The sequence below is a fragment of the Cuculus canorus genome, chromosome 2 (assembly GCF_017976375.1).
Source record: "Cuculus canorus isolate bCucCan1 chromosome 2, bCucCan1.pri, whole genome shotgun sequence".
In the NCBI taxonomy this organism is placed as follows: Eukaryota; Metazoa; Chordata; class Aves; order Cuculiformes; family Cuculidae; genus Cuculus; species Cuculus canorus.
In genome coordinates, this window is record NC_071402.1 from 93,773,730 (window position 1) to 93,788,100 (window position 14,371).

The following is a 14,371-nucleotide window of genomic DNA, read 5'->3' on the forward strand; positions in this document are numbered from 1 at the left end:
CCTCCCTGTCACTCCCTGCGGCTGTCACCATGGCACAGAAGGGCTGTGCCTTGCTGTCACACAGGGTAGGGCTGCTCTACCCCCAGTGTGGACCCCAATGCAATTCTTAAAAAAATTAAGACCGCCTGTCAACTGACTGCCCCAGCGTTGGAACAGACCTCTGCAGAGCAGCAGAGCATTTCTCCTGGGCTCTCCCCTTTGGCTCTTTCTGTATTTGGCAACAGACCATAATGTTCAGTATCCTGTGTGCAAGGTTGATGGCAAAGGAAAGAGGCTCTCCAACAGCAGCCCTGGGGAAAAGGAATGAACATTTCTTACCTAGTGTATGAATGAGCTCATTTGGAGGCTACTGTAGATTCCAGCAGTAGCCACAGTTTGGCCAGCAGGCCTGCACCAATTCTAGCAGCATTCATCTCAAACCTTGTGGCATAGCACTGAAGAACAGCATTAAAAGTGCAATTCCAAATATATGTTTCCTGGTGTGGTACCACTTTTGAGTTCAATCAAGTACATCTCTGCTATATGCTGTTCAAATTTCAAGACCCAGCATGAACTCCAGAGGGTCCTGAGGGCAATTCAGTTTCTACTTTATCAAAAGAGCAGAGGGCTTGACTCTGCCAAGAAAGATCTTAACTTACTGTTAAGTAACAATTGATCAGAATAATAATACACATTCTATAAATAAACCAGTTCCTGCTCTCAGACAGACAGAAGTTCAGTATCTTTACATTTGACACTACTGTGCCTTCACTACCTAGAGAATGGAAAAACTGTCATACAATCCTGAACACAGGGAGTTACTGCTGCCATCCCTGTTAGGTACCAGCTTTCACCTAAATCTAGCACAGGATTTCTATTGCCATCAAAAGAGGAGGTCTCACCCTGTCCCTGCTCACTCTGCCTGCCTCTCTGCGGCCAGCACTGTGGTCGCACGAGCTGTACAGGATTCAACCTATTTGCAAGCCAGTACTAATACTAGCATCAGACAGCTACGTAACCAAGGCATTAGATTTTCCTTCTGCTCAGCAGCACTACCTGTGCTGCAGAGAGGATGGATGATGCCCGTCACCTAAACCTTTGGATCCCAGACAGAAAGGTTAAGCTCAGTAGTACTATCCCTAGACACTGTGTCTCACCTGGGGACTTATCACTGCAGGGGTAGGGATTCCAGCGTATCTTCTTCCAGCTGGCACCACAAAACCCACAAAGACACAGAAAAAAAAGTAAACACAGACAGGAAAAAACTGTCAAGGTTTGTGAACCAAAACGAGGTGCAAAGACATAAGTGATTCCAGCACCATGGCCAAATCACTAAGAAGCAAGACTCACAAATGTTTTGGTCAAGCTTTGGATGATGTTTCACTAGCCATGGTTAATTATCCACCGGGCTTGTATTCATGACTTGAACTAGCCACTATTTTTGATAAATGGCTTTTGCTTTACTATAGGAAAATTCTCTTGATAACCTTGGGGTTAATTCCATTTTCCAGGGGAGAGAGAGGGATGATTTCTTGATCAAATTCTCTCTTCTGTATATCTCCGTATATTTTTCAGGGCAGCAACTGGATAGCACAGTGCACCACATCATAATGGGAAATTCCTGTTGGCACAGATATTGCCTCTGGAATTCTCAGAGAAATCCATGTTTTGGAAAAACATCCGAACTTGTCAAGGGCTGCTTCCAATAAGGAACGATGAAAGCTTGCCTGAGGTCTTAGCAGAAGCGGTCAGCCCCAAAGACAGATGCTAGAACTGGCAGAACAATATGGATAGAAACAATTCTCCTTTTGGGTGTGGTTTTTCAGTATTACATTATCCCTTCATCAGTCACACTATTACACTTTGGGGAATATTTCATGGAAGGTCAGACACATGCTCTTCAAAAATTAAGCACATTAGCAATTTTGGTGTGGGAGTCAAGTTTCATAACTTAAGCCATCTAGAAATTTAGAAGCTGAGATTCCCTGCAAAGGAGGAGGACAGGAATGTCCAATGGGGACCTCCTTGTATATTAAACTTCAGATGAACTGAGTCCTCACATGGAAAACAACTAGCTAAACTAACACATAAGCACTGGAGCAGCTTTACGCAGAAAAGCAGTATCCCTGTTGACAGGGATAATTCAAGTGCCTTTCTCTATATTCTTTCAAGAATATATTTTCAGAAGAATATATTATTTCAAGACTGCAATCCAAAATATTAAAAAGAAGAACAGGACAAACATATCAAAAGAGTTTGTCCACCCCTGCACTGATGACAGGGAATGACTACTACAGTACCAGAAGCTGGCCACTGTAAGGAGGTGAAGAGGTGGGAGTCGTATAACTTCTTCCCTGGAAATGGAGGGGAAATTTTCTCATCTTTTTTGTTTTTCACTCGCACTCACCATTGGGTGATGGTGAAAACTTCTGGGTTGAGCTATATGAAAGTAGTTGTTGGTGTGCATCTCTCAAGTGTGAGTTCACAAAGGTTTAAAAGAACATCACCAGCCTAAGCATCATATATTTCCAGCTTGGATTTCTACTGTTTTCCATCTAAAACCAATACGCGTGATGGATTCACTCAAAAGTCAGTCCCAGACCCGGGAAATTGTGTGTAAACCTTCAGAGGACTAGCCTGAGTTCAGCTGTATAATAAAACCCACTATCACTACTTTTTGATGCCACTTGCCGTCCATGAAGGTTTTGCACAACCCATTTTAATTAGCAAATCTGTGCAGTTAATACTGAAGCTTACTGGGAGCTCACAGAAGACCCTCCCTCCCCCAGTACCGGGCCATATGAACTGTGGGTGAGAACTGCTTTAAAAGCCACAAATTTTTCTACTTAATTGTGCTTTAAATGAAAAAAAAAAAAAACAAAAACCAACTAGCTAAACCAACACAGAGAAGCTCCTAGCAAGCTGTATGAAAAGTGAGCTGCCAAGAATTTCCATATCACAAAACATTTTCACACCAAGTCCTATTATTCTGTGTGTTGGTTAGAGGTGTAGTACTACAGCGCGGTGGTGTCAGCTGTCATGGTAGAAACCATTCATGTCAGACAGTACAGAAAATTTAACGACATGACAGTACTTTCACAGCCCTCTGGTAGGTAAGGAAAATCTAAAAGGATCTTCCCAACCTTTCACAGTAAACACAATTGGATAATCTAAAGCACCTGCAAGCAGGAGATGAGTCCATGACATACCTTTCCCATCAGCCAGCTAATACTGTTATTAAAACAGTTAATTAACATCAGCTCTTAGGTCTCCTATCTGATTTGGGCATTCTTAACGACCTTATCACTTCAGCACTTAGCCACCAACAGATTTAGTTGATTCAAACACTGTATTTCCTTCTCCTGTATCCTCAGCTGTTTCTAAGATGCCCAAGCCCTTCACAGAGGCTGAATTACCATTTCCTTCAAGAGCTGCCTGGTTCCTTTTCTCTCCTAGGAGCTCAGGGGAGCTAGCAGTACAGAGACATTCTGCTCTTCCGCATGGCTTCGCTGATTAAGTATGCCGGGCTCAGTTCTGGCTCCTCAGTCATGATTGAAATGTTCTGCCACTCCCCCAACTGGTTTGACTTTTTAATGGTGTCCACCACACACAGGGCATACAGACAGTCATCAAAAGTGGCAGCCATCGTAAGAGGCCTCCCGTCCCAGGTCCTCCTGTCATCCTGATCCTCAAATGCCTGCCGGACTGCTTGAACCATCTTAATGGTGCCCCGGAGGTAGGGGGACGGGATGTCACTGAAGGCCTTCTCTGGAAGTAAGGAGTTGCTGACTGGCGTGGAGTCCTTCAGCAGAAGCTCCCGCTGAGGAGAGCTGTTGCTCTGTCCATAGAGATCAGTGCCTATTACAATCAGTCGTCCTGCTGAACCCACCACAATAATGTCTTGCTTGAACTCCCCCGGGACATTGAAGTTGAGCGTCACCGTGCAGCACACGCCCCCTTCCAGGACCATCTGAAACGTACAGAAGTCATCGCTGGTGATCTGTCGTATCCCCTTGATGTGGTCTGTCTGCTTCACGAAGGTCTTGAGCAACCCATGCACTTTTACAGCCTTCTGGCTGGTCAAGAAGGTCAGGAGGTCAATGATGTAGGTGCCAACTGAGTGCAAGCCCCCACCTCCCATCAAGTCATCACAGCTCCAGTTGTACTTTTTGCCTAGCAGGCTTCCACTGTGAACCTGCACCTCACACACCAGCAGCTCCCCTACATAACCCTCCTGGATCAGCTGTTTCATCTTCACAAAAGCAGGGAGGAAGCGCAAAACGTTCCCCATGACGCTCATGAGCTTTGGGTAATAGTGAGCTGCGGTCATCATCCTAAAGGCATCCAGGGGGGTCGCCGTTCGGTCACAGATGACATTTTTTCCAATGCCTGCAAAACAGTTTAAAAGAAAATCATCAATAAAAACATATGGATAGAGTAAGCTGAGAACCTCAAAGCTATTCTTAAAGACTAAGCCAACGAGAAAGATCCTGGAAAGAAGAAAACATTTTAATATGGTGTTAAAGGCACAGAGATCCCCTCTGTCACATTTCCAAAATGTATCTAAGAGTTTCTTGAGCACCTCCGTGAAAATGTATCCCTTTTTATTTTCAAAATGTAATCATGCCTAAAAATAGCACAAAGGTGAGGGCTTGGACGGATAAGCAAATAATCTCATCTCACAGGCGTCTTTTCTGTGATAACCTGCCTCTGTATAGGTTTCTGAGAGCTGAATCCAAGCTTCTGATTCAAATCCCTGAAGCAGATGGGTAACGTGACTGCATGTAAACAGCAACTTCATGTAGGTACACTGAAAAGTCTGGGCTTGTTTTCTCAATGTTGTTGTCCCTTCACCCTTCCTGTTCAGACTGCTTAAGATGCTCTGACTGGAGAGAGGGAGAACTACTGGGATTATTACTTGATTTAAAAGGTAGAAATTGCTTCTCACTCATAAAATGCCACACTATTCAACAATAGCACTCATTTTTTTGGAAGCAGCTCTGCTGAAATGTCAACAGTGCATCCGCGGTGCCGGGAGAGCCATGATTGCTCTAAAACAGGTCAGACGTAGCTGTGACAATCTGTTCCCTCACGGAATTGCCCATATGGACACACTGTTTACTGAAGCTTGCACGACAGTCCTGTTTTATGTGGCCATCAAGGTGTGCAACTGAATGCAGTGCCGGCTGACATGCCTGAGTAATGGCTTTAGTATTGATTTCTCCTAGTCAAATACTTTCATTCTGTACCCATACAACATAGTAACAGATTCCCTTTCAGCTGCATACAAAGATTTTTTTAAGCTTAATAAGCAATATGAGGTGAGCTATACAACACCTTCTAGCACTAAATACAATCTGTGCCTTTAGAGTCTTGGGCTATAGCTGGGACTGGCATTTAAAAGAGCTGAATTTCGATCCTGTGTGCTGGAGTCCAGAAGAATATATCTGGTTATTCACTAAATCACTTTGTGTTTTGATTCCTTTTCCCTTCAGATAGGTGAGAAATCCTTTTTTCTTTAAGGAGCTGTTGTGAGGATAAAATTTTACATGTTTTGGAGCTGTTTGGATGAAGTCATACAAATACAGACAGATGGCAGGGATCTGTCTAAACCCACTTACATGAATATTTAACAGCCTGACTATAAGAAGAAGGGGGTCACAGTCCAAACATTCAATAACCAGCTTATCCACACTGCCTATTCGCAGTGTTTGTGGCTATTCGAGTAGCTGAAACTGGAGGGAGGGCTGTCACCACTGAAGTGTCAGTCACATTTAGTTAACAGTCAAGAAGGGAAAGATCTTCCTTTAACTTGCTCCTATTCACCTTCCACTTAATCAGATAAATAGAGACGTACTCACTTTCCTCTTACATTAGGCAAGAATCCTCTATTCAGTGGCCATGGTTTTCCTTTCTCACTTTTCTCTCTCATCATTACAGAGTGCTACCAGTGACTGAGTTGACATTTTCAACCTTACAGCACTTCTTTTCCTGCACCTGAATAATTTTTTTCTGCATGTTTGATATTGGAGAAAGCATTCATCCACCTGCCCTATATTCCTCTAACTGGTAGCTCCAGCTACGCCAGTTGATATAGATCACTAATATAACAGTCCTCCTTGACTTACACAGACTCTTGGCAGAGAGATTTTAGTCTGCCAAGTTAATTATCAAAATAATAGAAACCTTAGACAAAACTTACCCATAGTCAAATCTTCCTGAAATAGTCATTTTCCCCCTAAAGAATCCATACGTACTACGTCATCACCTGACCTATTCACCATTGATCCACAAGCATCATTTTCTGCTCCAGTTCAGCTTGCGTCATTCTGCCTCACAGACGCCTGTCGCATTTTATCTGGGGTCTGTGCAGGCACTAATCTCTCAAGATATGCAGCTCTACACATATGCTCATGAGGAAAAGGGTCTGCTTTCAGGAGGAATTGCAGCCTGGAGACAATCTTTTTGCTGTGTGTTCAGTGCTGTGCACAGTGGGGGGTCAATCCTTCACTGTGTGGGGCAGGGAATACTCGGGACTGTCACAATCTGAGTACCAAATGATAATTATAAATACGAAAGCGAAGCCTATGGGTTTTTGCATCACTTAGTTTCAGGAAGCATGCCATTAGGATCAATGTAAGTAAGGCATGCATGCAAAGGAAAACAAAGAGCCTTAAATATTTATATCGAGAAAGGGAAAAGGTGAAGTCTTATACCTACTCCTTCCACCATTTCAACCTTTTTGGAAAGGTTGAAACCTTTTAATTACAGCAAATCCAAAACACAAATGTTTTGAGAGCCTTCCCGTCTCTGTGCATATGCTGATAATACATGCTGTGCTCTCATCCCTGTCAGGGATTTAAATAGATTTTTGCTTGGTGCCCAGAAAGCTTTTATACTCTATTAAAGCTCATGCAGGTTCTTTCAGCATGACAGTGCTCGGCACTTGAGTCTGTGCACACAACAGATCTTTGTCTTCCCTGTAGCTGCAAATCTGCAAGCAGCCACATTAGCTTTCCTGAAGCAGGAAGAGAACATGAAAGGTTTGCTTAATTTAATTTAGAGAAATACTCTGTTGTGTTTATGCAACTAGAATAAGAAACAGAAGGATCAAAACACTGTAGCGTTCTGCTCTCTTCCCTGTGCTCCCTCCTCAAAAGGAGAGGGGAAAAAGGCACCTTCCCTTTGCGCCATTCTCCAAAGCAAGGATAGGCAGAGCAGAGGGCAGTGTGCAAGAAAAACCTCCCTTCCCAACACTGACAGCCTCCTGAAAATGTGTGCTCTTGACTGCAGGTGCTGCAGGAGGATTCTGTGGGAACAGACCCCCCCTCTTCTCCTGGCCTGGGGTTAGGGTCTAATCCTGTCTACTTTCAAACAAGACTCTCCAAAAAAAGATAAGCTGTTACCACTTGTCATTCTATCAGTGTGTTTTGCTGTTTCACACACAGACTCATAGAATTATAGAATGGTTTGGGTTGGAAGGGACCTTAAAGATCATCCAGTTCCAACTCCCCTGCCGTGTGCAGGGACACCTCCCACTAGATCAGGCTGCCCAAGGCCCCTTCCAACCTGGCCTTGAACACCTCCAGGGATGGGGCAGCCACAGCTTCCCTGAGCAACCTGTGCCAGTGCCTCACCACCCTGATCGCGAACAAATTCTTCCTTATGTCTGGTCTAAATCTGCCCCTCTCCAGTTTACACCCATTGCCTCTAGTCCTATCACTACAAGCCTTTGTAAAAAAGTCTCTCCCCAGCTTCCCAGTACTGGAAGGTCGCTATAAGGTCTCCTTGGAGCCTTCTCTTCTCCAGGCTGAACAAGCCTAACTCTCTCAGCCTGTCCTCCTATGGGAGGTGCTCCAGCCCTCTGACCATCCTTGTAGCCCTCCTCTGGACCCGTTCCTACAGCTCCATATCCTTCTTACGTTGAGGATTCCAGAACTGGACACAATATTCCAGATGAGGTCTCACAGGAGAGGAATAGAGGGGCAGAATCACATCCCTCGACCTGCTGGCCACGCTTCTTTTGACATAGCCCAACATCTTTGAAAATCATACCACAGCAATGAACAAAAACTTCATTAATTACATCAAAGCAGCAAAGTGCAATTGGCTTGTTTCAGCAAGAAAGTGCAATGCATTTTTCTGTGGTGATAAGCAACGGAGTTGAATACATCTCACCCCTTCCATGTATATCAAGAAATCTGGTCTACAATACTACAGGTAACTTCTGAGCATTGACTTCTTGAGTTCTTAGGAAAAATGAAGAAGAAAAATAATTTATGTACATGTCATTCTTTTTGAGGGTTCCACACAGCCTTCACTGCAGCCTCTCTGCTTGGTTATGCACCCATGAGAGAGACCAGATTCCTCAGCCAATGACTTAGGTACAACTCACTCATGCAGTCCTTACAAATGTGATGAGACACAAGTCCAGAAACGATACCAGAGAATTTGAGTTCTAGGTTTGGTTGCTAAAGACTAAAAGATGGCAACACCTGACAACTGCTATTTCCTCTTTAAAATCAACCAAGGTTTCCAGAGCAGGTCCATGTCACAAAACCACTACTAACACTAGTGTCTGCTCACTTCTCAGTGTCTCACAAAGAAGCAGAATGGTCCATCTTGACTACCTCCAAGACAAATCTCAAAAATTTAGATACCAATCTGGATTTATTTTAAGAAAGTTATTTAAGAGCACTGATCTTCTCTGAAGACGTAGCTGTCTAACCAGCTCTCTAGAAGCTGCTGAGCAAACAGAAAAAAAAGTTGTCTATGCTGTAATTGATGCTACCATTTGTTTGAGTGAAGATTTCTCTAGCACCTTGTGCTGGAAAGTCAAATTTTAACCATGGTCTAATGTCCTGTCACCCACCTCACAGTTATTATTTTTGTCAGGAAGCCATGTGATTTATTTGAAAACCTTAGTCTTCATTTTAGAAAAGGAAGCCCTTGTGATATGGAGATAATTTTGGAAGCTTAACAGCCCAGAAATGAGTGGCGAGTAGATACAGCCCACAGTAGTAGTCTTTAATCTTTTTTTCCATGTACATATAGGGGAAGAGTAAAGAGCTAGTATAAGATTTTGAAATGCCTGGAGTTTGCAGCTCTTCATTTTACAGAGGGCTTTAGCTCCCTGGCTACCAGCAGCCCAAGCTTCCTCATCTCTATAATGTCCCTGTGCTGCACACCCTAAAACCAAGCAAAACTCCTGCGCCCTCGGTACAGGGAGAGCAAAGCAGCTGTAAGGGGCACAGGCTTCATCAGTTCTGAAACCTGCAATGTCAGCTTTTTTTCCCATCTGCTCTGGTTATTTCAAATAAGGACAGAAACATTTAAACAGAAAAAAAACCGTATCTGTCATTGAACTGGAGCAAGACTCGTCCTCTATTTATTTGGCTCAGAACATGAGACTCCAATAAGATATTTGCTCCTCCTCCTATTCACAAAAAAATAAAAAAGGCTCTATTTGGAGTCTGGGCATATTATCAAAACCTCCACTGGCACCAGAAAATTCATTAGCTAGCAGCCACTACCTATTGCTCTTGGTTAGGAGGGAGGTGAGAGGAAGGGCAAAATAAGGTTTTGGTGCACAAAGCTAAATTAGTCAGCAAAAAAAAAAAAAGGACATTTCTAAAGCAAAAGAGGAACTGTCAACACTGAAAGAATAGCCTGAGAGTTTCAGCACATACAGGAGAGGAGGAGGACTGTGCTTACCAGGTTATTTCAAGAGGACGATATTAAACATTTGTATAAGATCACAGTATCTTTACTTCTACATTTAAAAAAAAATAGCTGATAGAAAATTACATTCGAAGTGGTGGCAATCACCATTAACATTAACAGGGTTACAATAAACATGAGCAAATTTTTCTTCTCTGATTCTGACCACTGCAGCTCCTGTTGTGACTCTTTGTATCCTATGCAATCAGAAGGGAAATCATCTTTGGCACTCAGTTCTGTTCACAGCTTGTAAGACATGTTGCAACAAAAGGTGCTGTATTATTAGTATACATATTATCAGTTGTAATGACATCATGGTATCCATACTAATGTAGTTTCACATGGTTTGCAAACAAAAAATAGTTTAATCTAACACATGAATGAGGAGTATCTCATTCACAGTTTTCCAGCTTTGTAGCACCGAAAAAATAAACCGAGATATTCAACACTTTTATAAAAAAAGATATGCAGATACTTTTATGTCAACTTAACGTCATACTAATGTCAACGAACAAAAAGAAGCAAGTTTAGTTAAAAGGCTATACTTTGCTGTAAATCACTCATTTTGGCCATATTGACAAAAGACTTTTCCTTAGGAATATATCAAAAAACATAGTCAACACAAACAGCTTAAATCCAAAATCATTAACTCTCATTTAAATAGTTGATTTATGGCACTTTGCCTTTCTGCACAGATGTACACACATTAGCAACCCCATGGTTTTGCACAGAAACCATCTCAGAAACTACATTAGGCACCAGGAGCTCGCATGTGGCTCCCTACAGCTAAATTGATGTTTGATATAAGCCGACTATCAGTAGAACTGTGTATTTTGCACACTCTCATCCTAGACAGAGATCTGTTTGAGATAATAATCGTATTAGCAGACAGTACTACTCAAACCCCATGGGATATTCAGAAAGAGTCTTTCTATTTCTATGGATTCTGCTTCATACCTATATTCAAACCCATACAGAATTGGTTTTTCCCTCAGTAGTAATGACTTCAGAAATCCTGAGTGCTATTTGAACCATTCTCTTCTATCCCTTTCTTTAGAATTTGCAAAAGATACAATATCTGGAGGCTGTAATTTAGCCAGGACCTCAAAAAAATCTGTTATCTACACTGACTCACGGCAATGCTTGAAGATTCTGAATAAAAACAGGGGTTGGTAATGAAGAAGTTCTCTTCCTTCTAAACTCATCACTCCTTAAGAAACCCAGAAGAAAATACAAGTTATCTGAGCTGTAACTGCACTGAACTGTTGATTGCAAGGCAAGATCCGCAAAGCTAAAAGCAGATATTTGTGAAACAGCAAAAAGCTCTAATTTTTGCTGTCTCAGAGCTGTTTTTAAGATAAACTCATAGTCATGGTCCCTTTTGGAATTGGAACGAACTAGTTTGGTATTATTCTATATTTCTAACAGATGTACCCAGGAGAGACACACCATATCGAGAATGTCTCTCAGAAATTGTATGCAACTACGGAATTTGAAGGCAGTAGCTCATACAGCCACTGCTCATTTCTTTTAAGTTTTGATAGCTGGGGTGGCTCTTCAGCCTCTCAGAAATACAGCAAACGTATAGTCAGTTTAGCCTGCTACACGCATGATAAGCAATCAGCCTTCAGCACCAGAGATAATGATTTTCTGAACTGCTCTTCAATCAGTGGAGTATTTCTTGGTAAGCGGTACCTCTTAATTCCAACTCCTTCCCTGCTCAGCTGCCGGTGATGGTTATAAGGATACTTTGGCCCCTTGCTTTTAGCAGCAAGCAATGCCCAAGCCCCTAGGCATGGTTTCCAAACAGTTGTCTCCACAAAAAGTGTGTCTTTTGTTTGTCTGTCTTGTGACACTGCTGTAAGGCCTAGAGGGATATCGTGCTCACTAATAAGAAGCTGATCTGGTTGAAAGGAGCAGTGAGAATGGACTGTCAACCTGCTCATCCAAACCACCAGGTGAAGCCCATAGTCCTGCTCCTGATGCCTAGCGCTCCCACGGGAACACCACGCAGTCAGAGCGGGGGTCTGGAGCCACTCAGGTACGCAAGCAGTGGCAGGGGGTACAGCAGAGGAAAGTGGGAAGGTAGTCGAGGGAATGGAGAAAGAGAGAGGAAACAGGGAGGAAGAATGCTACAAAGTGGAAAGGAGGATACTGGAAGAGGCTGGTGCAAACAGCCCAGAGCAACTCCTGCCACTCCAAGAGCTGCACATCAAGCCCTAACGGTATCAGCAACATCCCCAGTCCTCAGAGGCCCATCGTAAAAGGGTCTCCTTCAGTCCAAGATTTGTGTGAGCCCTACTAACATCTTATCCGCAGAAAAAAATAACAATGGAGGAGAAAGAAATACATTTCAGAGAAAACGAGCACCCTGCTGTACCCAGAGACTGGACAGGAGGGAAGGATGATCAAGAATTGAAATGGTAATATGTGTGTGAGTTAAACTATTACCCAATATGTACATCAGGATAGAGAAAAATACTACTGGGATGGGCTATTCTATGGGGCTGATACTATTTTCTGATGCATTACACGTAGAGATGTGTGCATCACATACTGCATAATGATGAAAAGGTTTTCAGTCCCTCAGAAAACAGTCTAAATAATTATGGATATGTACATTTCCAGCAGGAGCAGCGGAAAACCACACAGAAAGATGCTCTGCTCTGGGAAATGAGCAAATTTCTGGGCCATCTCATAAAAACAATCACTCAGGTGAGCAGAAAACCTTTTCACATAGGATGAGGACTTTTCATTAGTATGTAGAGGTGTCTCTGCTATTGTTAGACGATGATGATGTCGATATTGCAATATAGTGCTAATTATAGAAACAGTAAGAACAATGGCTGTATCTATCACATTCAGTGTGCAATCTGCCACTCAGTTCCTTGAGTGGCATGAAAAACGCATTTATTTCAATCAATACATCTGCCAGAGGAAAACTGATGGCAAGACAATGTTTCTTTGAGGGAACCTTATTTAACAAAACTTTTGACAAGGAGATAAATCTGGATGATGAATGCCTAACAAGATTGGCATTAGTCACAGCTCTAACATTAGCCAAAGCAATCTTCATTCGTCACAGATATGTATAGCTGTTGCAAAAAAATCAAGTTACTATAGCATAATGAGCCATCTCATGAACTGATGACTATTAACAGGGCATGTGTGTATTCCTAGTCTGTTGTAAGTGTGAAGCAAAATAACAGTGACTGAAGGAACGTATTTTCCTTCGCAGCTGAAACAGACGGCGAATTCACACAGGGAGTAATACAGCACCCTGCTGACAAGCAACAGCTCATTTGGCCACAGAAAATCAATGGCTTATAGAGACTTTACATACCCTGCATCTCTTCCTCTGCATCAAAATAGTATGAAGTAAAAGACCACATGCACTGTTATATTTTATAGTCAACTGGGATGAGACACGCTTCACAAATATAAAATGAAAAACTCTATACAGTGAACACACTCATGGCTAGACTGTGCACACCACCATCAAAATGACAGTCCCAGCTCACGCACCTACTTCTGACCCTAGTGCATCCCACCGTGAGCCTGGTCTTAGCCTGGCTTATCCTTACTGACATAACCTCTTTTCCACACAACTGCTTTGAAAACACAAACTTAAACATTCAAACACATGAGGGAAAAAAGCTGTTTGTGACTGCCTCTGCCTTGGCTGCCCTGTAACCATAGACTAAACCGAAGTTCATACAAGTGACTACCTGCACGATGAAAAGAAACCTTGTGAAGACACCCTGCTGCTAGTGACATATGAGCAGCATCTCCAGTGACAGCTTGGGTTTCATCCCGCTAACAAGACACGCATCTCACACAAACAGTGTGAGAACTGCAAGCAGGCCCAGCAACTAAGAAGGTTGGTATGAGCTATGAGCTTACAGAAGTGATTTCAGCTGGGCTAGTGGTCTGTAAAAATCATTCAAGGAAATGGAAAAACAGGGAACTGGTTCGTCTTGAAATTAAAAAGAGATTCCTGGTTCTTTACAGATAGCTGCTGAGGTGTGGTACCTAGGCTGGGAAAATACCCCTGCTGACACCAGGACGCCTGCAGGTAAATAAGAGTCATCTAAGAAGAAACAGGACATTTCACCAGGATGAGAGAAGATTGTACCGATGACATCAATTTTCATTATGTATTAATATTGCTGCTAACTTTCATTTGCACAGAAGCAGTCATTAGAGCTATGGACTGGGGCCACACCTGTGCATACAGAATCATAGAATAGTTTGGGTTGGAAAGGTCATCTATCTATATGTTACTGCTGCTGTAAACACAAACACTTCTGCAGCAGTATTCAAGGCACTTTTAAATAGATTTAATCCTTTTGTGCTTGACACTGGACTCAGGGTTGCTTCATAAAATTTTAGGTAGTCCTGTGAGGAGCAGGGAGCTGGACTCCATGATCCTTTCTGAGTACCTTCCAACTTGAGATATTCTGTGATTCTATGATATATGACCTGTTCTTCAAAGACCATATGATCCATATGATTTTGAGAATGTGCTCACTTGAAGGTAATTTTCTAATAAATCCACATGGATTTTTGACTGCTTATTCTGTTGGTTTGGCTAGTTGAGTCCTTTGATTTGGAAGTATAAAGCATCTGCATCACTGAATCCATAGGCAACGTGCTTGAGAGCAAGGAAAAC

At 42.6% G+C, this 14,371-nt stretch overlaps 1 protein-coding gene across 1 annotated transcript in view; it reads right to left on the reverse strand.

Moving 5' to 3' along the window:
* Positions 1–1,046: 1,046 nt before the first annotated feature.
* The window catches only part of GFOD1 (glucose-fructose oxidoreductase domain containing 1), a 70,431-nt gene continuing 57,106 nt past the window's right edge, over positions 1,047–14,371 (reverse strand). The window contains exon 2 of the mRNA XM_054059968.1: positions 1,047–4,368. Within this exon, the coding sequence (XP_053915943.1) occupies positions 3,449–4,368 (920 nt within the window). The 3' untranslated portion in view covers positions 1,047–3,448. The remainder of the gene's footprint in view (positions 4,369–14,371) is intronic.